Below are 27727 nucleotides of genomic sequence, written 5' to 3' on the forward strand. Positions count from 1 at the left end.
CTACATCTTGGATGGCTTGAGGGTTGGGTACATTTTCAGCAAATTTTGGGTAAACAATCCCTTTAGTTGTAGTGTGAAAAACCAATCAAATCTTGATAAAAATGCATTTATTTACATACAAATGATTATTTCTGAAGTGCCCTTTTACATTATTTCGTTTGGAAGACAATGATTTTCAAACATTACAACAGTTCAAAATGGTGCCGATCAACTGAATCTGCACTACAGTTAATGGTACACACAAACACTAGAAATGGACCAGGCTTTAAGACCACACAGTTATTTCAAAAATAATGACAAAAACTGTGAGAGACACTCGTATTTTGATGCAAAAGGGAAAAACCTCTGCTGTTAATGTGAAGATCCATGTTCAGATCTCCAAAAGGTCGTGAAATCTTTTGCATTTGAAACCAATGGAACTTTGATCAAATGCGGTACTGTACAGTTAAACATTACAGCTTTGCTCTATTAAGCACACACAAAAAAACTTGAAATGGCACAGTCTCATAAAAATAGCTTTCTTTTTGCATCAGGAAAAAAAAGTCAGTAAGAAGCTGAATCATATCTACCAAGCTAACATTCACAATAATATTAATGGCAACATAATACACACACGCAAAAATAACATTGACAGTACTGGACACTTTTCACAGATAAGTCGCTCTGCAAGAGAAGTCTTGAACTCTACAGAGAAGTCCCAAATTCATATTTTTGCTGCAAGCAAATGTATCTTAGCATTATAATTCCAATGGACGCTTGCTTTTGTTGAATATACACACTGTATGCACAGCATTTTGATGTGATGAAGAGATCGTGTATTTCATCTCACTCCACTCCAGTGAAATCCCTCGGAAGGAACAGTTGAAATTTCAGGCAGGACTCTGATGGTGGTCTCCAAAGCCAAGTGAAATGTGAAATAGTCCTTAAAAGTGAAGCCAAAGATAGCAAAAGTCTTTCAATCCACATGTGGACATGTTTGGGATGCACCGAAACTCCTATTGACCATTAAAAATCATACTTAAGGTCTCTTAAAAATGAGGTATGTCAGCTTTAGCTGATGTCAATTCAATTTAAGGACAGTTGATGCTGAATCTGACCAGGCTGAAGTCTTTTAGCTTAAACATACTGAATGTTAGAAATGCATGTGCTGGTGTTCATATTTCCGTTAATGTGATTTTGTAAGCATCTGCGTAGTTCTCGATACTCAGGATAAATGTGTCCTCATTGGAGTAGTGCTCGATGATATTGTCGTCCATGTTCACCAGGATCCTGCAACGGAGAGAAGAAACAAAATCACAACAGGCTTATTAGCCGTCATCTGAATCTAACATGTTCTCTTATGATGTCGATTTTATTTTTTTCAAGAAATCACTTACCCTTTCTTGCTCTTCTTGTAAATCTTGGCCATTCTGTCAATAGGAACACCGTACTTCTCTGAAATCTGTCGATATAAAAGAAATCATCACTAAATCATATATCAGTCATCACATCAGCAATGATCTGATCAATTTGTTCAGTATTCACTAAGATTTCATTACTTTGAATAAATGAATCTTTGCACTGAATCGATGCACTGTTTCATTTTGCACCTCTATTAATCAGTCATTTCGAGTAGATACTCACTGCATCCATGAGTCCTCTGAGAGTGGGCATCCGCAGCATCAGAGCATCAAACACCTCATCCGACTCCTTCCTCACGTACAGGAGCACTGTAAAAACACAACCTCTGCTTAGTGTCAGAGTAACTGCGTTTAATTAGGTCATAGTTTGTTATCATTTTAAGTCCACATTGTATTCCAATTCCATGCAGTCTTTAGAATGTAATGAGCAGAGCAGTGGGAATTCAGTGCTGCTGCACATGAAAATAAAACAGTAAAGTACAATCACCCCATACAGCTCTGGAAAAACTGAAGAGAATTCTCAGCTTTTCTGGATTTACTGGATTCACTAGGTATGGGTTTGAGGAAAATGTTCATATTTGTTTTATTCTATAAAGGTTTGATAACATTTCTTTCAAATAAAAATATTGTAGCTTTTTCGTTTATTTTTTGTCATTTTTGCAGAAAATGACAATTGGCCAAAAAATTTAAATAAACAAAGGTTTTCATTTGTTGTGATTGGCAATCAGGCGTTATTCCACCAAATATTGATATCTCAACTCTTCTGAAGTTAAAACATTGTTATTGTGTTGTCTAAAGATGAATATACAGTAAACATGTCTCAAAACATGGCATCTTTTTTTCTTATTTTGACCAATTGTCATTTTATGCGGGGGAAAAATGCTCTACATGACATTTTGATTTAAAATTGGGAAGAATTGTCATCACCAGTTTACAGAATTTTTTATTTTTTTTTAAAGATTTATTTTTGGCATTTTATTTAGATAGGACAGCAGGTCGACAGGAAGCGAAGTGGGTGAGAGAGAGAGAGAGAGAGGGGGGGGGGATCGGTAAAGGTCCACGAGCCGGGACTTGAACTCGGGACACCCGAAGCGCAAAGGCACTATATTTGCGGCGCGCTGCCCACGAGGCCATTGGCAGTAGCTTACAGAATTAAATACACAACTAAAAATCGTAAATCCAAAGAAACTGAGAATTTTCAAGTGGTCTCTTATTTTTTCCCAATAGCTGAATTTATAGTTAACAAATAGTTTGAAATATTTTTTATGAAATATACAGTGGGTACGGAAAGTATTCAGACCCCCTTAAATTTTTCACTCTTTGTTATATTGCAGCCATTTACTAAAATCATTTAAGTAAATTTTTTTTTCCTCATTAATGTACACACAGCACCCCATATTGACAGAAAACACAGAATTGTTGACATTTTTGCAGATTTATTAAAAAAGAAAAACTGAAATATCACATGGTCCTAAGTATTCAGACCCTTTGCTGTGACACTCATATATTTAACTCAGATGCTGTCCATTTCTTCTGATCATCCTTGAGATGGTTCTACACCTTCATTTGAGTCCAGCTGTGTTTGATTATACTGATTGGACTTGATTAGGAAAGCCACACACCTGTCTATATAAGACCTTACAGCTCACAGTGCATGTCAGAGCAAATGAGAATCATGAGGTCAAAGGAACTGCCTGAAGAGCTCAGAGACAGAATTGTGGCAAGGCACAGATCTGGCCAAGGTTACAAAAAAAAATTCTGCTGCACTTAAGGTTCCCAAGAGCACAGTGGCCTCCATAATCCATAAATGGAAGACGTTTGGGATGACCAGAACCCTTCCTAAAGCTGGCCGTCACGAAAACTTTCTCCAGAGTGCTCAGGACCTCAGACTGGGCTGAAGGTTTACCTTCCAACAAGACAATGACCCTAAGCACACAGCTAAAATAATGAAGGAGTGGCTTCACAACAACTCTGTGACTGTTCTTGAATGGCCCAGCCAGAGCCCTGACTTAAACCCAATTGAGCATTTCTGGAGAGACCTAAAAATGGCTGTCCACCAACGTTTACCATCCAACCTGACAGAACTGGAGAGGATCTGCAAGGAGGAATGGCAGAGGATCCCCAAATCCAGGTGTGAAAAACTTGTTGCATCTTTCCCAAAAAGACTCATGGCTGTATTAGATCAAAAGGGTGCTTCTACTAAATACTGAGCAAAGGGTCTGAATACTTAGGACCATGTGATATTTCAGTTTTTCTTTTTTAATAAATCTGCAAAAATGTCAACAATTCTGTGTTTTTCTGTCAATATGGGGTGCTGTGTGTACATTAATGAGGAAAAAAAATTAACTTAAATGATTTTAGCAAATGGCTGCAATATAACAAAGAGTGAAAAATTTAAGGGGGTCTGAATACTTTCCGTACCCACTGTATATATTTTATTATTATTATTTATTTATTTTGCTACAACCAACACCAAATAGACCAATTTTTTCAGAAAATGACTTTCCAACAATAGAATCCTACAGAACATATTCAGGGAAAATAAATATTTTTTTATTTTTAGGAAAACATTTTCTTGTTTTCTCAAGAATTGTTTATGGCCTGTGTGGGGGTCTTACAACTATTCTGTGAAATAGAGCAGAAAATACTATAATAATCGCAACTATTTTACCTTCTGGATAATTGGTGGCTAATTCATCCCTACAATCTCATTTGTACATTATGTTCATGTTTCCTTTTTTCTAAAAATGTTCATCATACAGATTCACCTTGCAAAGCAGTTAGATTTCCCTGTGAGATGGGGTTCTTCAGCTGCAGATGTGTGTATGTATGAGCTCTGACCTCTCTTCTGTGTCTCCTCTCTGAGCTGTTTATGGGGCGGTGGACAGAAGTCCTCCTCAGACGGCCGGAACATCCTCTTCACCAGCACACTCCTAACACAAACACAAACTGACCAATCACATGATCAGATTCCTCTCAGCAGCCCAGCTAAACCTGAACGCAGTTACATCACTATTACAGGAAACAGCAATAACTGTGTACTTTAAGGGTACGTTTACACAAGGATGTACAACAAATCTTTTTTACAAATTCACATTTTCATAGTTCACACAGAGATGATAACTGTATAATTTTTTTAAAAAGTGCACGTTGAAACCCGTTTACAAAAGTTTGCAAGTCCCCCAAAACAGCATTGTCATGTAAATGAATGGCCAAAGTGCATAAAACGTTTAGTTTTTAGCTGAAAACATTGTCATTAATTGACCCCCTTAATTACAATCATTACATTTTATTATTGACATCTCAAAAAATTTGCGAGTATAGATTAGAAATGTCAAAATACACAATTAATTTGTCCTTTTCGAATGTTATGCGATTATTTCAATACTTTAAGTACTATTTATAAATGTTTGATGTGTAGAATATTATTTGTAATGTATTTTATATACAATTTGTATACAGTTAAAATGTGATCAAATTACTTTTTCAAGTGAATGTGTATTATACTTTTACTGTAAATAATATACCTGAACCAGACAATTAAATCATTAATTATAAATATAATTACCAGCAATTAAATATGATTCATGTTATAGAGGTAATACCACTACAATTTTACAATGAATCTTTTTTTTTAATCAGATATGAGTGTTGATCGTCACTTTTATTAATAAATATTCTCGAGGACCTCTGTAATCTACTATTGCATCAGTGCTAGTAGTTAATTATGAGCTGATGTGATGTTCACTTAGTTATAAGATTATCTTATTAATATTAATATCCCCAGGCAATCTACCTCATGAACAGGTAAATGTTCTCCCATTGTGCAATAACCGTATACTTATCACCCTGCATCCTAGTACATCCCTACAACTTTTTAATATTCTATTCATATTCTATTTTATCTATAGCACACCTGTACATATGTATTCTTTTTTTTTTTGTGGTTTATTTATACATACAGTGGTGTGAAAAAGTGTTGGCCCCCTTCCTGATTTCTTATTTTTTTGCATGTTTGTCACACTTTAATGTTTCAGATCATCAAACAAATTTAAATATTAGTAAAAGATAGCACAAGTGAACACAACATGCAGTTTTTAAATGAAGGTTTTTATTATTAAGGGAAAACAAAATCCAAAACTACATGGCCCTGTGTGAAAAAGTGTTTGCCCCCTAAACCTAATAACTGGTTGGACCACCCTTAGCAGCAACAACTGCAATCAAGCGTTTGCGATAACTGGCAATGAGTCTGTTACAGTGCTGTGGAGTAAGTTTGGTCCACTCATCTATGCAGAATTGTTGTAATTCAGCCACATTGGAGGGTTTTCGAGCATGAACCGCCTTTTTAAGGTCATGCCACAGCATCTCAATAGGACTCAGGTCAGGACTTTGACTAGGCCACTCCAAAGTCTTCATTTTGTTTTTCTTCAGCCATTCAGAGGTGGACTTGCTGGTGTGTTTTCGATCATTGTCCTGCTGCAGAACCCAAGTTCACTTCAGCTTGAGGTCACGAACAGATCGCCGGAAATTCTCCTTCAAGATTTTTTGGTAAACAGCAGAATTCATGGTTCCACAGCAAGTCTTCCAGGTCCTGAAGCAGCAAAACAGCCCCAGACATCACACTACCACCACCATATTTTACTGCTGATGTATTTTATTCGTATCTTATTGTTATTATCAGTGTATGAATACTGAGAGAAAGATCAAACTCACCCTTCGCGTTCAATTTCCTCTGTATTAAATGCAAACACCTGCGAAGAGTTGTGTACAAACGTTTGTAGGTTTATTACCTGTAGACATTCATTATCAAACACCTCTGTAACATTCAGAACGAGCCTAAAAATAGACACTCCAATGACCAGTTCAGCAGATATCACTCCTCCTGATAAACAAATGTCACCGAAGTATCCAAGACGCACACATGAGGAAGGCAAGCATGACCTTTCCTGTCGGGTTCTGAAAGGTCAGTTTCTCTCTAATAAGTTTCAGTCTCGTTAGACACACGACGGACCTCTAAGGTCTTCAGGACAGTTCTTTAATGAGCCTCAACAGCCTTTTTGAGATTTGAGGAAGCAAACGCGATGTGACTGCAATTACAGCCGTCTGCAAAATGGCAGAGGGCTTTCAACACAAAAGAGCTTGTGATCTGGTCATTGAGTGTGTTTTCAGACTGACTCATACCTGGCCTGCCCTCTGTAAGTTCCCGAAGTGCACATCCGGGATGAAGAGAACCGGCTGGGCATCCAAATCAGTCATCGTTTTAAAGAAGGTGGCGTCGCATTTTTTCGGGACGGAAACCGGCCCGACGCCTCCATCCTTTCCTGATGAGATGATGTCAGTTGTACATGTAAGAATGACTGTTATTGATGATAATAAAGGTGACTCATACTGGTTTCTGTCCAATCTAATGCTACCCAATACCACCTGCCACTAGCAATTATAGCACATCACGATTCATGGCTGTGATGTAACTAAAGGCAAACTTCATATCTCAATAAGAAATCATCAAAACAGGAAAAATAATTGTTTCTCAAATCATTTCTTGAGTTCTTTTTACGCTTATTTTTTTATGAACTGGAGACACTTTCAATCAGACCTTTCGTCTTCTTGCGGTTCTGTTTCCTCTCCTCATCTCTGATCTTCCTCTCTGCTCCCTGAGCCGCACAAACACAGACAGGATGACAGAGAAATTAGAAACACTAGCATGTCTGTGAGGACTGTGAAAAGTAACGATAATGAACAACCAAAAGGTGGCGCTACAGTAACTGAGTTTGTAGACCAGAAACACGCCATGAAAGATGTCTAATGACCCACTAGGTAACAGCCCTTCACTGCTTATTAAAATAAGTGATAATGCATATAGAGTGCTGCAGGGATGATGCATTTTTGTAGGCCAAAACCCAGAAGCATTTTAGCACTACTGGTTACATCGTCCTGAAGTCAATGGGATTTTGAATGGGTTTCTGCGACATAAAATACATCAGTGATACCCCTTTTTTAAGCTTTTCCTTGTCTTGAAAAAGGTGGTTGATAACAAGTGTCTAAATGTGACTGCAGAGGTTGTCGGGACATTAAATATCCTCACACTGAACAGATAAACTCCTCTGATCATTAGTCGCTTTCACAGCCTCATTGTGTTTATAATCACACGCTTGCAAACTATTCGGACTTGAACTTTCAGGGAAATATTTTTTTAAATAACGACTGAATAAGTTATTGAAAGTTGGTTTAGTTTGTTTATAACCTATGCTTAGCTGTCTCTTTAAATCCTGGCGATTATATGTTTATGTATTATATGGGCATTGAAATTCATAAAAGCTCTGTTCATTTGTGAAGATTATCATGACAAACAAAATATGTAAGAATCGCAAACTCTTGTTAGTCACCATAATCTTGTTAGAGATTGTTTTCTGCAATAATCCACAAGCCGATAAAAAAAAAATACTTTTGGATTTTTGTAGAGGGAACCAGGATTATACGAATATCTAGGTTGGCCTAAAAAAATATGTCATCATTGAAGATCTCTATTACTTAAAGGGACAGTTCACCCAAAAATGAAAATTTGCTGTTAATTTACTTACTCTCAGGACAGTAAAGAAGTTTGCACACCAGACTCGTGAATGCACTTAGTTTGCCCGAGTCTATAGATAACAGGTAATAATGTTGTAAATAATGCTCAGTTTCTTGCACAGACTGATCATTTACCTTCACAAGATCTCAATATATCATCAGGAGCCACGGGTATTAGTTTTTTGTTGCCTGTATGTGATTTTTGCCTCTCAAGGTGATGGTAGCCATTGACTTTTTATGAGTCACCAAGGACCACAGTTTAAGTTAAAGATCTTTACTGCTCTACTATAGAAAAAAAGTCACCTACATCTTGAATGGCCTGAGGGTGAGTAAATAAATTTTTGAAAATGAACTATTCCTTTAACGAATCTTTCCTTTTAAATCTCCACGACTGCTTCCACAGATACACAATCTCTGCGTCCAAAATCGCACACTTCCCTACTTTATAGCATGCGAAAAATAGTATGTGAGGAGAGTAGTATGTCCAAATTCATAGTATTCGAAAAATAGTAGGTGAAAAGTACTTGGATGACCTACTTCTTCCATCCGGATTCTGAAGTTCGCATTCGATGGATACTTTACTATCCCATGAGGCCACGGGAGAGGATTAATGAATGTCTGTGAAGGGACGCAACTGACGTAGGTAGGTCATGTGACAGTAACAACATGGCGGATGTAGTACGTCCGAATTTATTCTTACTTCCCATATTCATACTATATAGAACATATTTTTTTTAATGGTCGTGAAGTAAATTCAGGTTCAATGTAGTACCTGCTCAGTATGCGATTTCGGACGCACCGCATATGTTGGAATACTATATGCATAGGTTCAAAGGTCAAGGTTCACCTTATCACAGAAGACCTTGATCTGACAGTAGGCTCTGTGCAGGGGTTTGTTGCTGCGGTTGTTGTAGCTGTAGGTGTCGATCTGTATCATCAGAGGAAGACCCTTCACCCCCTTCTGAGAGGAGAAATCTGTGCTCAGACAGTTCACCGTGATGAAGATCTACCAATCAGAGAACAAGACAAAAACAGCTCCACATGAAGATTCATGTTAAGAAAACAAGCATGTTATAGTGGTGTCTGTCAGTGCAAAGCTCTCTGCCATTGAGGTGCTGTGGGAGATTGTTATGATATACGTGACCCTGGAGCACAAAAGCAGTCTTAAGTCGCTGGGGTATATTTGTAGCAATAGCCAAAAATAAATTGTATGGGTCAAAATGATCGATTTTTCTTTTATGCCAAAAATCATTAGGATATTAAGTAAAGATCATGTTCCATGAAGATATTTCCTCATGTAAATAGATTAAAATTTAATTTTTAATTAGTAATATGCATTGCTAAGGACTTCATTTGGACAACTTTAAAGGCGATTTTCTCAATATTTTGATGTTTTAGCACCCTCAGATTGCAGATTTTCAAATAGTTTTATCTTGGCCAAATATTGTCTTATCCTAATAAACCATACATCAATGGAAAGCTCATTTATTCAGCTTTCAGATGATGTATACATCTCAATTTCAAAAACTTGACGCTTATGACTGGATTTGTGGTCCATGGTCACATATACAGTAATATAGGTATCTAAATTCACATGTAACAGACAGTTGCATAAGAACTGCCATATTCATATTTTCTAACAGCTTGTTCCGGTTTGACCTACGCATTCCGTTGAAAGTGCACCTTGTTTTTCACCCACCATCCACCTACACACGCAAAACAGGTGCCTGCCTCAACACGTCTATCTGTACCACTGCTACGGAAAGCAACGCTCAGACTGCACACTAACCACTACGTAGTTTCATCTGCACAGAACACTAAATCTTCCCGTTAAAGGAAATAGTTTTATATTAATGTAAGACCAAGTTTTAATCTTAAACGTCATCTTTTATTTTCAATTCCAAAGCAGTTTTCAGCCTCTGACTCCTCAAAGGTTTGGAAACAGAGTCTTGCTCAATAAATATTTATGTGGTTAGTTATTAACAGTTTCATATAATCAACCATTACCAATGCCAGAGGACAAGGAGGAGGCCATTGTCAGGTGAAGCATGCATTAAAACCAAATTGGAGCACTTTATTTTTTTTACACTCACAAGGAATAGGAAAACCTTTAATTTCTAAGATGCCACCAGAGAACCCTCTAAGTAGCACGACTAATCATGAAAAGCATAACTTAATGTTTTGTCCAAAACATTTAACTCTGATAGAAATCTAACTGGGCTCATTTGGATTGGTTTAGAATTGGCATTCACTGCGCTGTCACTGCTGTTGAAATGTTTGGGTCAGTCCGATTAATTTGATTTTTTTTATTAATACTTTTATTTAGCAAGAATGCATTAAATTGATCAATAGTCACAGTAAATACATGACAGATTTCTAAGTCAAATAATACTGTAAATTAAATTTTCTATTCATCAAAGAATACTGCAAAAAAATATGGTTTACACAAAAATATGAAGCAGCAAAACAGTTTTCAACATTGATAATAATAAAAATGTTTCTTGAGCAGCAAATCAGCATATTAATGTGATTTCTGAAGGATCATGTGACACTGAAGACTGGAGTAATGATGCTGAAAATTCGGCTTTGCATCACACTAATAAATGACATTTTATAAAATATTTAAATAGAAAACACTTTTTTGAAACTTTAATAATATTTCATAATATTACTGTTTTTCCTGTGTTTTTGATTAAATAAATGCAGCCTCAGGCAGCATAAGAGTCTTATGGTCCACAGCTGTGGACCACTCGTAAAATTATCTGAGCCCTTCAACACTGCAACAAGGAAGTCATTTCCACTTCACAGATCAATGGCTCATGGAGACTCAGTTTATGGCTTCCCTCACTCCAGCCTGATGAGAAGAGGTTTAAAGGGGCTTGTAATAAAAGTCAAGAGTATGTTAGGTCAGAGAATGAGATGCTTATCAGATCAAACCATGAACATTTCACACCCCAATGCATGCTTTTACATGAGCTTGGACTAAAAAAAAAACACTTAAATATCCTTTCAAGGACGGCTGCATTGAGACATCACATAGTCCACATTAATAGGTTTTACCAGAGTGAGTTGGTCCGATATAGCAAATGTTTGCGCAGAGCGTTTAGTTGAATATACTCCAGATGCGAGTGTTTGAACTGAGCTGTATTGCAACAGAAGAGCCACAATAGGAGGGCAGGACTTTGCCTGTGAGGCTGGGAGGATCTGGACTCGGGTTTGTGTGCGTTTGGTACACAGACCTGGGTTATTTCCTACTCTCGGTAGCATACAGATGAAACCCGAAACCCAGGAGAAAATAGAGGTTTAAATTAATAGATGGGAATCAAACATCAGGCTATACAAGGCTCTTGGGGCATGTTCAACAACAGGCGTGTAAAATACACATATCAGATATCGTAACACTCCACCCTGTGTCTCAATGACATTTTGTGTATCACACACAATGGTGGTAGTGCACCTGAATGAGAGAAAAAAATCATAGATGCACTAATGTAGTCAGACTGAAAACTGAACCTTTGGTTGAGTTAAACAACTACACCTGCCACTTCATCATCCACGATGACCATTAATGCAAGCAGGATGTCTATAAACCCAAAACACACACTGGAGGAGGTATTGATTGTAAATTGGCAGTGCCACATCAGAACTGTGAGCACAAAGTCATAGTGCTGGATGACTTACCTTGGCCTCCTCATTCACGTCCCAGGTAAAAGACACGGCATTGTAAGCGATTTCTTCAATATTCCCAATTGTGTTGAAGCTCTCTTTGTAGTCAGCTGTAGAGAGAACAGGAAAAGTCAGTTCTCGAACTTGCTGGAAATAAAAACAAAGCAAACCAGGATATGTTGTGTTTTAGATACTAAGTTTACAACTATGCACCACTAGCACTAGACCACAACTGCGTAAACCAGTCCAGACCAGCATGCAATTCACCTACAGACTGATGCTTGCAGCGGTAGAGGCATGAACAATTTCTATGGTGTACGATTACATTTTGGGAGTAATGTACGAACAGCTCTGGCGAGTGTCGGAGAATGGCGAAATTAAAACAATGTCAATGCAAGTGGTTTTAAGACTGATAAGCTGAGTGTACATAAAACAGCACCCTTCCCTATTAGATCATTCTTATCTGTTTATATAAACAAACATTTGCTTTTTTTAGTAGCCACTTGATAGGCCATTTATGACCACTCACACTTTAAGTATGTCTGTGATTCTGCCTAAACGCCATTACTTTATAGATTTACATTAAGGAACGGGTGATCTCATAACAGTTTCAATGGCTGGAGTCAGACTGTCTATGCTAGTTTAGCTACGGCTGTTAACTTTCAATTCTTGACTGGTACTTTCTAAGTGTCTGTTTTGATGTCCACCAGGCTAAAAGTCTTGGGCTGCCCCTCAGTAAAGATATTTCTAGTCAATTAATAGTTGTTCATTTAAGCCATGGGCATAGAATACGTGCTTTTAATAAAACATAAATCCGTCCCCCACATGTTTTCAGGCAAGTAGAGGTTTTTAATGGCCAGTGTGTATTAATCTAGATTTAAATGCAAAGAGACAAGATAGGATTTAAATGCAAAGAGACAAGATAGTCTTTGCATGACCTCATGCTTTGTTCATATCCAGAATGAGGGGATGTGAACATCATGGAGCTCTAAACACTCTCATGCAATGTATGTTTCATTCACACTCGAAGCCGGAGGGCGCTCTCACACAGAGTGTCCAAAACAGACTCATAGAAGTAATAACTTGTGATATGCCAGGAAATCCGTACAAAGGCATCCAGCTATCAGTGTTGCGAAGTTGAATAAAAAGCAGAAAGCAGAAACATTTTTATGATTGCAACAATATATGGTTTATGTGTGTTTTTCAAGTCATCCCCAGGTAATAAATAAATAAATAAAGTATATGAAAAAGGCAGTGCTAATACAGAAGCCTATCCACCTTATTCTTCAACACGGAAGTAAGCCTATAGACAAGACTTCCGGTTCATTAGCCGCTGTAGGAAAATAATGAGAAAAATAATGTGCAGTAAATGGTAAAACTGTTTGCACTACAAACCAGTGTGTTCATGATTAAGATAATACGTTAAAATAATATGGTAAGACACCAATTTGCAATATCAAGCAGCAAAACAAGCTGTTTTGTACAGCTAAAAATAGCTGGACGCGAATGACACCGGAAGCCAGACCCATAACATTTACAAATGGCCGCGCCTGCTCTTACGGGAAAAAAAGCTGGATTAAAACTATAAAATATTTTTTTTTTTTTATGGGGAAAAAAGTGTTTGTAGTATGTAAACCAATCATAAAACTGTCATTAGGAAAATATAGGAAAAATTATTATTGAATAAAAGATGCCCCAGATTTAAGCCATTAGTCGACTAATTGAATGTTTATTACTTTAATTACTTAACTGTATACTTAGAAGACCTTCAAGTGGACATATAAAGCTTGCCACAAAGCACCTGCAAAAGTAATGACTATGAATGTGTCAGTAAAAATAGCAAGGAGATATTTTAATTGTTTATTAATATACTAGTGCTTTCTGAGTCAGTGTGTCGTTGAAGATGAAGTTGTACAGTGACATGCCTTCAGAAAGAAATGCACCTTTCATACGGATTACATAATGAGAGAATATTTGTTTTTGATTTGAATTGGTTTGTTTCAAAATAGACATTTCAAGCTTTCTATATATATATTTCTCATGTCTGTGAGGCAAGAATCCCATACACTGAGTTTCAGTTCATTTTTGTGACGCATTCAAGTTCACGGAGACCGAGACGGCAGAAAGTGCATCCTGTTTGTTTTCTTTATTTTACAAAAGTACAACATTTATTGATATTGATATAAAAGAATAACCCTTTACAGTTCTGAATGATGTATTACTCTTATCTGTATGAGCAAAAATGACAGCGTATTTTAAGTTGTTTCCACTGCTATCAGAAAAAAATGCAAGTGATCGCGCCTCCATGTCATGCAGTAGCTCGCTGACAGCTTCCACACTCCACACAAACACTTGGATATGCACCTAACAACATACATTTATCTAGGTTAAAGTTAGAGTGAGCGGCTGTGTCAAGTTGCTACTACTTGTATCAGTGATGTTTCGATGGAAAACGTTTTGGATATACTGTAATTACCTCAAGAACCAGTCATTAACGATCTGTCCATCACAGACACAGACCATTTTTTTCTGCAACTAACTTAATACAATTTTAGTCAACTAAGCCTTTTTTTCGTCGACTAACCTAGTCGACTATTAGGGGGGCAGCCTTACTAAAAGTATTAGATTACTTAGAAATCAAATAGCAAACATTTGCACAACTAGCCACATGATTTAAGGTGTCATTCATTGTCATACAACAGGTAACACACATGCTCATCATAGAAAAGTTGTGCTTGTCAACTGCATTTTCAATGTTTAAAAAGACTGTTGTGACTCAAAACAAAATCTGTTCAAATCCTTAACCCTAGGTATGAGTGGTAGTTTTTAGTGGTGATTTCCTATGTTAATTAGACTTTCTTTCTTCAGTTCCGAAGTTCTTTGTAATTTAATAAGCTGTCATTACAGGGGTTGTTATGTCTATGTTTAGTAAACCCAACACCTGTCTTACTTTGGGGTAACTTGGGGATTAGGAAGGCCGAAACCCTTCCCAATGGATCTCCTTTGGGTGGTTTACCAAGCACGCCCGACGATGCCCGTAAGCGAGCTCCCCCCGTAAAATAGCCCCATTCAAATGCCAGCTCTAGTGACATGGCCCCAAGCCTGAGGAACAATCCTTAGCCTCAACTGCTATTCAAATCCCAACTGTGCAGGTGTCAGGTTTCAGTCACTGTCTCCTCTATTTGGCTTCAGCATACTGCCGTATACCATGTGCCCAAAGGTCTGTCCACTTCACCAATCTACCATCACTTTCTTCACAAAGCTCTCCTTGAAGTGCATCAACAAAACATTCCTCTATTTTTGCCCCATCTAAGAGAGCAGGGTTTAAGACAAAGATAGCTGCCATCAAGACTCAGATATTCCCTCAGGGTGCTCCCAGGCTGTGAAAGTCTTGGGGCCAAATCTTGACAAAGGGCATAGCAGAGCGTCTGATTACTGGAGATGAGGGGAGGACAAGAAACAACAGGCTCAGGACGACTGTTCTCTCAAGGTGTAACAAGGCTGAGAAGAAGACGTGAATTGTTTGGACTCATAGCTGCCCCACACCAGGTGGACTCCAACAATTTTGGGCCTTATGTTTTTTTTTCTTCTCTCATTTAACTTGAATCAAAAGTTGGGCTAGAGATCTGAAGGTCACAAGTTTAAATCCCAGGTGGGGTGACTTATGGAGCTGGAGAATAATTGGGATCTCCTCACACCATTGCACCTTACTTAACCCCAACTTGCTCCAACGGGACAAACATTGTAAAAAAAGCATACAGCTGTGGATAACCTTCTTAAAGTGGCTGTGCCATCATCAACACATCCAACCAAGCTGTATTCATGTTACCATAACTCTTCAACCATTTGCACCATGAAAATATCTTTAAAAATTGCTCCTGACAGTAGGACAACATGTGCTTTTTAGCAATATATGGCTTATTACGGTTATGTCCTGATTTCTCTCAGCAAATCGCATGGCAGCTTTTGGGAAGCGCATAAAAGGAAGAATTTGTACAAAGAATTACAGAACACAAAAGGATAGAGAGTTTGGAGTGTAAAAAGACAGAAAAACAAACACATGCACATGCCGAAGAAGGAATATACAGCAGAAGAGGCGATTGGGATCATTTTTGACAAAAACATGGGAGGAGGAAGCAGGACTTTTCAGACCGGCATTTTAGCACATGCGGTGTGTGTGTGTGTGTTTATGTGTGCGCAAAGAAGTCCCTTGAGCAAAAACTGTGTCACAAAGAGACTTATAAGAATATATTTATTATAGTCCAGTTTTCAAGTTTGAAGTGTTAGATTCTTTTGTTAATGTGTTGAATAAAATCTAGTCAAATTTACTACAGTTTTTTTATTTGTACTCTATTTAAATTATATTTACAAACTCTCAGCACACAGTAATGCTTAATAACTGTAATTTATTGAAAGCCAATTGTTTTCAGACTTATTGCACTTGAAGATAACATATTGTTTTAGAAAACAGATTTTTTTTTTTTTTAAATAGTAAAAATAGCCAATTTTAGCTTCGGGTTCTAAAGGAATAAGACCACAGATTCAATTAGGAAGGAAATCTGTCCAAATGTCAAAATTACTTCTGTAAAAAGATCTGTGGCCGGTTGCATAAACTACTTAAGACTAGTCTTAAAAGTTAGTCATCAAATTTTTTTCTTCAAGACTGCCCTAGTAAAAAAGTAATATATGTCAAATGTTTATTTCATGCTAAGTATAGTTCAGATCTATTAACATATTTACTGACATATCGCTTGAGACTTACTGATACAAAAATTATAATTATTATTTGGAGAACTACTTGTGCACAATGTAATATTAAGCCTAAAATGTGTTTTAATGTCACTATTGATGAGGATTGTATGATCTTTGAATAATATCGGTCTTTAAATGTTAGATGTTGAAAGTGTACCAAAAGTACACTTGCAGTAGTTCCACTTTAGCACAATCAAATATACTTCAATATATCTTTATTTGGACCTCAGCACTACTTTCGCACAATTAAAGTGCATAAAGTACAAAATTAGTTGTTACAATTTAGCAGACTTTAAGTATACCAGTTTAGTATACCAAAAGTACAACTGCAGGGTATTTTTATTAAGCACATGAATATGTGAATGTATTTGTAGTATACTTACCATGAAATAAATTCATTTCATATACATTTTAGTTTATTTATTTTTCACTAGATTGGTCATAACTTTTTAAAGTCAGTTTGGATAAAAACACAGATTGGTCTAATTTGAATCTGAAAAGTTAGACTGATTACCCCTTGGTAAACTGTTAGTGCTAGTTAGTCAAACTAGTTTTTAAGACACAGTCTTAACATGGTGACAGTGTTTAGGCAACTGGCCCCTGTATCTATCTGTAAAAGAAAATCTCAGGGTAAACTCTCTCTCGTTAAATTGTATATAATCTGTGTGTATAGCCATTTAGCAACCAGTACCCATTAGCTGAGCAGAGGCAAACCAAGAGGAACCAATCTCCTGAGAGCCCTGAGGGCTTCTGGGATGTAAGGCACCATCAGTCTTCAAACTAGCGGCGGATGCACAATTAACCATTTTAGAGGCAAGACGTGCTTTCGTCATAGGGCGACTCGGACCAAAATGTGTTGAGTAGTAGCTTGGTTAATGATTTTTGGAAAAAAAAAAATTATATATAATCGACATCAGTACAATAACACAAATGCTTTTAGCTATGCTATCTCACGCATCGCTGCATTCAAAAATATTTATTCTTTCACATCAACTACAGTTTGAAGATAATCTTGCTGCTGATATACTTATAGCTATAGCAACCTGTTCTGTTTAATGCAGGGCTGTCCAATCCTTGACCTGGTTGCCACTGTCCTGCAGAGTTTAGCTCCAATCCTTATCAAACACACCCAAACTAGCTAATCAAGGATTAATAGAAACTTCCAGGCAAGTGACTTCATTTCCAACCCTGCTTTAACACACTTGCCTGTTATTTTCTAATAATTCTTATGCAGGATTAGACAGCCCTGGGTTAAATGAACTGGGGTAAGCTGGCAATGCCTGATCCAAGATCAAGCCTAAAGTTTGACCTCAGTAATGGAGAGGAAGCCTCACCGATGTCCAGAACCCTCTGCTTTGCCGTGTGCTGGCGAGAGTGCCAATACTTCCAGTACTTGAGCTGCTCATCGCGGTTCTTATCTTCACTGAATACAACCATGATGACACTCTGATAGAGGAAATAAGAGAAAGGAGGTTAACAGAGGTTATCACAGTCCACTCAATTACTTCATGCCTGTTCCAAAACATCAAGAGCTGACTAGTATTGTTATTACCATAACAAGAATGGAAGATATAGTCATACGTTAGGCCATGTGTCCACCAAAGCGTTTATAGCCAGCTGAAAACACCAGGCACTCTTGCTATGATATGGAATATTCGCAGAAGTAATGTGGCAGACACAACGTGAATTCAATGTTACAAGCATTATTTTTTTATCAAAATTCATAGTAGTCTGGGAATCCCATCTGGTACAGACATTAATACTCTGAGACAAGAAATATTAACGTCTCCTCCATTGTTGTTTAGTTGTAGTAACGTGTGACAGGTTGGTCAGTGTGGAATTAGTCCCACCCCTCCTCCACTGTGATTGGACGTCTGACTAAAAAGTGACAGTGATGACAGTTTATCCAAAGTTGAACATTCTACAACTCTCTGCACCGAGAGAAAAACGCCCAAGCGTTCAGCATAGCATTAAATATGCTAGCTTTGGGAAAAAGACACATGGCCTTACTGTTCAAAAGTCTGGGATTGCTAAGATGTTTTGATGAAAGTCTCAAGGTCTCACCAAAGCTGCATTAATTTGATCAAAAACACAGTAAAAACAGTATTATTGTGAAATATTATTACTAATTAACATAACTTTTCTTGTTTAATATATTTTAAAAAGTTATTTATTCCTGATGCATTTTTTCCAGCTTATTTGATAAATAGGAAATTCAAAAGAACAGCATTTATTTTAAATAGAAATCTTTATAGATGTCTTTACTGTCACTTTCGATTAATTGAATGTTCTTGTCTTGCTGAATAAAACCATTAATTTCTTTTTTAAAAATCATACTGACGCCAAACTTTTGAACTATCATAGTTTTATCTACAAATTGATTTAGAGCTAAAAATCACTTAAAATGTTTAATAGAAATTAATTACATATGCCAATTATTAATAAAAGCTCCCAAATTCAATGACATGCCATTGTCACATTATTCAATGTCGTGAAATATTATTACTAATTAACATAACTTTTCTTGTTTAATATATTTTAAAAAGTTATTTATTCCTGATGCATTTTTTCTAGATTATTTGATAAATAGGAAATTCAAAAGAACAGCATTTATTTTAAATAGAAATCTTTTACATTATAGATGTCTTTACTGTCACTTTCGATTAATTGAATGTTCTTGTCTTGCTGAATAAAACCATTAATTTCTTTTTTAAAAATCATACTGACGCCAAACTTTTGAACTATCATAGTTTTATCTACAAATTGATTTAGAGCTAAAAATCACTTAAAATGTTTAATAGAAATTAATTACATATGCCAATTATTAATAAAAGCTCCCAAATTCAATGACATGCCATTGTCACATTATTCAATGTCAAGCTCCTTCGATTATCCGGTTTGGTAGAAGAAGTCAGGCCTACACACTCACCCTCACTTTGCTGATGGGATGTCGGAGGCGTTTATTGGCACTCGTCTCGTTCAGTGTAATAGCATAGAACTGGCCTTTGTTCAGGTAGGTCATAGGCCCTTCACCCTGCTTCAGCCGCAACGACCTACTGGCCTCGAGTGTGTACTGGAAGGTGTCTCTGTTGAACAGCGTGTTTTTCAGGTATGTGAGAGCTGATTCGTCAAAACATTACTAGCCTAATGGTGTACACTATCAGTCAAAAGATTTTGAACAGTAAGATTGTTTATGTTTTTTAAAGAATTCTCTTCTGCTCACCAAGCCTCCATTTATTTGATTCAAAATACAGCAAAAGCAGTAATATTGTGAATTATTTTTACTATTTAAAATAGCTGCTTTGTATTTGAATATATTTTAAAATGTAATTTATTCCTTTGATGCAAAGCTGAATTTTCAGCAGCATTACTCCAGTCTTCAGTGTCACATGATCCTTCAGAAATCATCTTAATATGCTGATTTGCTGCTCAAGAAACATTTCTGATTATTATTATTATAAATTTTTAAAACAGTTGAGCAAATTTTTTTCAGGATTCTTTGATGAATAGAAAGATCCAAAGATCAGCATTTATCTGAAATAAAAATATTTTGTAACATTATACACTATTCCATTCAAACGCTTGGAGTCTTTTTTTTTTTGTGAGCTGATTCGTCAAAACATTACAAGCCTAATGGTGTACACTATCAGTCAAAAGATTTTGAACAGTAAGATTTTTTATGTTTTTTAAAGAATTCTCTTCTGCTCACCAAGCCTCCATTTATTTGATTCAAAATACAGCAAAAGCAGTAATATTGTGAATTATTTTTACTATTTAAAATAGCTGCTTTGTATTTGAATATATTTTAAAATGTAATTTATTCCTTTGATGCAAAGCTGAATTTTCAGCAGCATTACTCCAGTCTTCAGTGTCACATGATCCTTCAGAAATCATCTTAATATGCTGATTTGCTGCTCAAGAAACATTTCTGATTATTATTATTATAAATTTTTAAAACAGTTGAGCAAATTTTTTTCAGGATTCTTTGATGAATAGAAAGATCCAAAGATCAGCATTTATCTGAAATAAAAATATTTTGTAACATTATACACTATTCCATTCAAACGCTTGGAGTCTTTTTTTTTTTGGAGGGGGGGGATTATAGAAATGAATACTTTTATTTAGCAAGGATGCTTTAAATGGATCAAAAGTGATGATAAAGACATCTTCTGAACATTCTACTCGTCACAGAAACCTGAAAAAATTCTACTCAGCTGTTTTCAACATAATAATATTAATAATACATGTTTTTTGAGCACCAAATCAGAATATTTGAATGATTTCTGAAGGATCATGTGACTGGAGTAATGATGCTAAAAATTCAGCTTTGATCACAGGAATAAATTACATTTTAAAATATATTCAAATTGAAAACAGTTATTTTAAACAGTAAAAAATATTTCAAAACTTTACTGTTTTGCTGTACTTTGGATCAAATAAATGCAAGCTTGGTGAGCAGAAGAGACTTCTTTAAAAAACATTAAAAATCTTACCGTTCAAAAACTTTTGACTGGTAGTGTACATTATTTCCATATAACTCACTTGGTTACAACAAACAAGCAAACACTTACAACATCTCCGACTGGTCAAATATAAAGTCATCGGCTCCAAGCGACGATGGCCGGTACTTCTGCATCAAAGAAACAATCTGCCATTGATTAAATCCAAGTTTTATAACAAATGATTCATAATCACCAAATATCAATCTGCTCTCACGTCATTGCTGTCTTCCTCATAGGTGCTATCTGAGCTACTCCGATGGTCATCCTTCCCGTATCCACTGTGACACACGGCCGAGGTGTCGAACGAGTGGGCCTGCTCACAGATGACCCGCGTCGGTTCCTCTCCTTCTGTCCTGTAGTGAACCCCCGAAGCCATGAAAACAGGAGTGTACGCCTCAGCCTTCACCACCGCAGCGTTCCCGCTCTCTCCCGCAGACAAGCTGTACTGCTCCCGTTTGGTGTCCTGGTGATCCGTGGTGAGCGACAGATTAACAGGCACTGATTTCAGGACCTGGACATGATTATCCACTGTCTCCGGCTCCATCTGACTGCTGCTTCCCACTGTAGTGTTTCTGAGGCAGCATGAAAGCATAAGAGATGAAAAGCTGAAATAAGTCATTTTATTCAACTCCATATTCACCATTGCTTTAATCATTTCTCTGACCTCTTTTCTGGTTCCTCTGACATTTCAACCACTTTAATGGGCAAAACTCTCTTATCTTTGGGCACCTGTAGAAGATAATACATCAATATACAGCAAAGTATAAGTATAGTGTAAAAGTAAGTATAAGTGTAAAAGTAACCAAGTGACATGTTGACATCTCTAAATGCTGCTATATTCATTTTACCCAAAATACCAAAAATAATAATTTCACTGGGACATAAATGCACTGAAATCTGCAACCATTATCAAAAACTTGCATCTTAATCAAAAATAAATCATTATAAGGATGGACTGGATGGACTTTTCTGTCTGAACCTCACAAAAAAGCGGTCATATGAATTGAAATATAGTGCAAAAGTTGCAAAAAATTAATCATGGCATAGTTTATAATGAATAAGTATATACGTTTTTGCATTCATTTGATTTTATTTCATTTAAATTCAAATGTAAAAATTAGCAACTGTGGAACAAGCTAAATTCAATTAGTTAAAATGAATAAGACTGGTTTACATGTAATAAATTGGATTATTGCTGAAAAATACACAAACGTGGTTATTATCAGTACTGTTACTTAATTCTCTTTCTTATGCAACTCAGTTATGCGTTACTAACATTTTGTAGTTTATATGTTTATGTTAAAACTGTAATCCAAATGGATGTAAATTTTGTAGATGCAGTTAAAATGCATAAATCCTTTTTGACTATATAGTGCTTTAATGGTTATTTTGGGAGCTTGATACTGTTACTATCCACTTTCATTGCATTGAAAAGAGCAGCTTGAACATTCTGCTGAACTTCTCTTTTTGTGTTCCACCAAAGAAAGAAAAGTTTCAAACACCATTAAGGTGAATAAATGATGATGAACACATGATTAATGTGAAGACGGTGAGAGACTCAGCTGATGTCCCTGACCTTGTAGTACTCATAGAGGAGCCCCAGGGCGGCAGCACTGTCTTCGTCTCCATTGATGCTCATCATGGCTTTGGTGGCCGCAGTAAGAGGATTCTCCAGGTAAGACCTCCAGGCCTCGTCCTCACTGGTGTAGGCCCGGCGCGGGTTGAAGGATGGCTCATTGGGCACCACTACAACCAGCCTCTTACTGGGACACACACACAGACACACAACAGTATATCAGCACACAAGCAAACAGAAACACAGACACAAATGATCCCGCTGATAAAGCTTCATGTAAAAGCTCTATTTTGCATACTGATGAAAACAAACCTGCACACTGCACCTTTTGTGAGTGTGATGTATAGTGCATTGATGCCAGGCATATCTAACCAACCAAACACTGACAGAAGTCCTTCTGCATTTTACTGCCTGACAGACAACTTCAGCTACAATGCAGTGACACATGAGATGAGGAAGTGCCACTGCTGTCTCTAGTCTCCTTATTTGATATCATACGATATTAAATCTATATCTGGCTGCTTTCATTCTTCAGAATCATGGACAAGATATTCAGCAACATACTGTGGTCTCAAAATGTTTTTTGGCCACACCTAAAAAGAAATATACAATAACACTGGGGCCGCAATAAAAATGTAATAACACAAGAATTATAAAAAATCATGTCACTAAACATTGGACCTTTTTAATTAAATGGTTATTCTCTATGCTTTTTTAATTCATCTTAAATGTTCATGATTCATCTGAACAGTTCTGAGGCTGAATTATTTTTGTTTATTTATTTTTCATATAAGAGGTGTCTTGTCCATTGTCTATTTGTTAACTGGGATTTATGGGCATTTGTTTGGTAACAAATCATGTTTTATTAATTCTAATTTAATTTTTTATTTATTGAGTTAAAAACTGACCATGCCTCCTCAGAATTGGTGCAGAGGGTCTACAGTGAAATCTATAATTCAGCAGATTCATAATCTATTGTTTTTATTACATTTTTTAATTAAAAACATTTACTGTATAGAAAACATAGAATTCAAATGAAATTCAGATGTATCCCTTTGACTTTGATTCTGTTATTTTAATTTGTCTGTTAATGTTCAGTTATAAAGTAAGTTGTCAAAAAATGTTTACCCCAGTAATGGGTGAGAAATTCACGATTTTAAATGTTGTGCTATAAATATTTTCACAGAATCTAAAAGTAAATCTGAGTTGGGTTCACTTTAGTTTACTGAACATGTTCTAAATGTAATTGTCGTAGTAGTGACGTCTTCACAACACAATAGTAATTCATTGGCAAACACACGAGATGTACACACAAGCTGTGAACACACAGCATGTACTCCTGTAGGCTCTTTCACTGGAAAAGAATGGGTAGAATATGGTAAAGTGGGACATTTGAGCTTATTCATCTTTAGCGTTATGTATACATTTATAAAAAATCAGGATATGGGATGACATTAAATAGTGTCCCTAGAAATCATTTTTGTTATTTGTAATGCAGTGTAAAACAAGGTACATGTTCTGAGGCAAATCATGTTGAGGTTACAAAGGAGCAAAATAGTTTGTGATGCATTCTGGTTATAAGGTAATTACACTTTTTGTATTTAATATTTCTGTATAGTGTAGGTGATTAAGTATTTACTATAGTTTAGTGTGAGGAGCTAAATCATCTTAAACATGCATTCACCCTATAACTGTCCCACGTCCCCTCTGTTACATCCTACATTACAATTACATCCTAATCTAATCATGACAAACTACACTCTTAAAAATAAAGGTGCTTCAAAAGGTTCTTCAAGCGATGCCATAGAAGAACCATTTCTGGTTCCACAAAGAACCATTCAGTCAAAGGTTCTTTAAAGAACCGCCTCTTTCTTATCTTTTTATAATCTGAAGAGCCTTCTTTCGCCACAAAGAACCTTTTGTGAAACAGAAAGGTTCTTCAGATGTTAAAGGTTCTTTATGGAACCATTTAGACAAAAAGGTTCTTCTATGGCATCGTGAAGCACCTTTATTTTTAAGAGTGTATATATATCGTTGGAAAGGTCTAAGACTCCTAAATAGATATATTACCAATGTTTTTGTTAAAAATCATGTAGGAAAAGTAATAGATTAATTTATGACGAGAGTGCACCTCAAACATCTACATCATAACAGGAGTTCTGACCTTTGTCACAAAAAAGTCTTCTTCCTTGCCTTTTTCTCTATCACACTTTAGAAATCATCAGAAATTATAGATCAATCGAAAACGTAAAATCTCAAAATGCATCCGTTGAAACCCATTTTAAAATCAAACATTGCATGAAAATGGTGCATCAATATCATGTTACAAAATGTTTTGGTTCATGAATTATACACATTTAAGTTTGGATCCTGCACTTTCACGTCTATGTTCACAAATGTGAGTGACAGTTAAGGGGTTAATTGGAATAGCACATGAATTAAGCTCCACGTAATTCTCTGACACATAGAAATTAGATGTCTGAGAGGTGCAAGACCCATATTATGACCAGGCAACAACCCTTAAGAGACAGCAATTCAGTCCATTTACTTTGCCTACACTGTAAAAATTAAGTGTAATTTTAACTGTAAAACTTTGTGAAAACGCTACGGAAAAAACTGTTAATAGGTTAACAGTAAGTTCCCGTACTATATACAGCGAAAAACTGTAAAATATCTAACCAGACATTTCATGTAATTTTACAGTAAAATGCTGTTAATACAGTTTTTAGAAGTAAAAATAACAAATCAATGTATAATTTACAGTCAAAAACTGTAAACTGATATTCCCAGAATTCCCTGCATGAGTTCCCTCCACATTTGAAAGTCTTTTGTTTAAATAATCATGTTTTTTAAAAAGTTTTTGTTATCAGTTATGTATATTTGTGCTTTGTTACATCTTCTGTTGTTTAATGAAAGTTGAATGCATTATTTTTGCCAGAAGTGTGTGTTTATTTATAGCTGTTGTCACTGCTGCAAACTCCCATACAAATGATTATTAGAAAAATATAATTTCCCTTCCCTTTCCAGTGTAGGCCCCTGGGCTTCAGCCCCTTGAAGCCCGTGCATTATGTGCCCCATTATTTATTTATTTAAATACAAGCTGTGGTGATGCATTGAATTGTGCACTGATTTGAGACCAGACCACTTTGCAGGCTGCTGGCTTCAATTATGGTGGTGCATTGTGGGGGAGGACACTTTCTTTAGCCCTACCGGCCTTCAAGCGCAACTGTCCCCTTCTTCCAGACATCTGGATCTATGAAGAATGTTATGCATCATTACTTCTATATCAAAATGAAGCATTTCTAAGCGTCATTTACAATAGTGAGGCTAGGGATATTGAAGCACATGAGTTTTGCCATTGAGACACTTTCATAACATACATAGAGAACCTCTAATTACTGTTTTTATTAGCAATGAGAAGAACAGCTGCAGGCCTTTGGGCTTCAAAAAGGAGGAAGTAGGGAGGGAGGGAAAAATATACTTTATCATGATTCTGCCTTTTGTGCTTATATTTCTAAGAGAGAATATTTATCACACCAAAAGCTCTAGATATTATACAATTATACATAATATGACATGCTGTTATATTACAAAATTGTATATATAAGAATTAAATGTTAATTAATAATATTATTAAATATAGCTAAAATATCAAATTAAACATACACTGTAAAAAATAAGTGTAATTTTAACTGTAACATTTTGTAAAAACGCTACGGGGAAAAATTGTTAATAGGTTAACAGTAAGTTCCTGTACTATATACAGGGAAAAACTGTAAAATATCTAACCAGACATTTCATGTAATTTTACAGTAAAATGCTGTTAATACAGTTTTTAGAAGTAAAAATAACAAATCAATGTATAATTTACAGTCAAAAACTGTAAACTGATATTCCCAGAATTCCCTGCATGAGTTCCCTCCACATTTGAAAGTCTTTTGTTTAAATAATCATGTTTTTTAAAAAGTTTTTGTTATCAGTTATGTATATTTGTGCTTTGTTACATCTTCTGTTGTTTAATGAAAGTTGAATGCATTATTTAAGTATCATGTGTGTTAGCATGATGGTGTTTAGTGTTTGCATGAATGAGTCTGTGCACCTTCTATATATTAGTATACACTTCTGCTTGTGGCGAAGCTGCTTGTGATGAGCTTTGATTCTTCATGTGGCTTTCTCTTTTACCACCTGCATTATTATGATGGTTGTCAGTATGTTACAGGTACAAAACAGATTTTAATAGCAGAGTGCATTGTTGCATTTACTGGTTTACATTCAAATGTTCTTGTTTGTAAATTACAGTTTTATACTGTAAAATGTACAGTTTCTGGCCGTATATGCGTTTGCAGTTTTTCTGTAGTTTTTACAAAATTATTCTGGCCACCACAGCTGCCAAAATGTTTTTGTAAAAACTACAGAATTTTTTTTACAGTGTATTTTATAAACAAAAATGTGTTTTAATCACCACAAACATAAATAACCTGGTTGTTACGATGAAGGACACAATCGAGCTGAACACTGCATAGATTAAAGCAATCGACCAAAAACAATCTGCGTGTATTAAAACTAAAACCAAACAAAAACGTAGCATTGTGACACTTCTACGTTAGGATGATACTCAACGGTCTACATATAAAAAACAATAACGAAATAATACAGCACAAAACTAAATAAACTCTTTATTTTGAGTAAAAACATGCCTGTAGCAAATCAACCTTTCCTCTGATGTGTAAATGAATAGGAATGAATTTCAGGTAGCTTATATTCAAGGTGTTTCCTCCGTGAAAAATGGCGTTTTGACCGCAAAACAACTTTCCTCATGCGGTGGTATTTATGAATAAAAACCACAATAAGCCAGACAAACCCTGTATAACATTATACACCGTTAACGTAATTGATGCAACCATAAAATAAGCTTCTGAGCGTATGAGTAAAATATGAAACTTTACTGAAAGTAAACATGCAGAATGGCACTCGGTGGCGTTCCGATACTTGTGTTGAGGTAATGGGAGATTGTGTCGCAGTCCTGCTCTTACCTGTCTGCCTCCTGTGACATAGCTATCTCTCTTCCTCCGCGGCTCTTCCTCGTGAAACTGGACTTTCGAGTCGGTGCAGGTAGCAGGTAACAGGTAACAGAAGACAGCGCGCCAGAACCCGGGCTACAGGTAAATCGACTTTTCCCCCTCTGCTTATTTCTCAAGGGCTGAAGGAGCAGGTAGGACACACCTGAGCACCCAGTGCCGTCCTTCCCGAAGACTTCAACC

General features: G+C 36.2%; 1 protein-coding gene across 1 annotated transcript; it reads right to left on the reverse strand.

Moving 5' to 3' along the window:
• Nucleotides 1–27727, reverse strand: LOC107552317 (grainyhead-like protein 2 homolog). Its single transcript, XM_016234179.1, has 16 exons — nt 27500–27727; nt 22467–22653; nt 21555–21619; nt 21105–21462; nt 20960–21018; nt 19318–19474; nt 17723–17834; nt 11652–11746; nt 8818–8976; nt 6997–7054; nt 6582–6721; nt 6114–6151; nt 4242–4333; nt 1624–1709; nt 1377–1441; nt 1–1269 (listed from the first exon to the last, which is right to left on the reverse strand). Exons 1-16 carry the CDS (start codon nt 27517–27519, stop codon nt 1155–1157), a joined length of 1806 nt encoding a protein of 601 aa, XP_016089665.1. The 5' UTR covers nt 27520–27727; the 3' UTR covers nt 1–1154.

Source organism: Sinocyclocheilus grahami, unplaced genomic scaffold (genome assembly GCF_001515645.1).
Source record: "Sinocyclocheilus grahami isolate Dianchi unplaced genomic scaffold, SAMN03320097.WGS_v1.1 scaffold446.1, whole genome shotgun sequence".
NCBI classification, from domain to species: domain Eukaryota; kingdom Metazoa; phylum Chordata; class Actinopteri; order Cypriniformes; family Cyprinidae; genus Sinocyclocheilus; species Sinocyclocheilus grahami.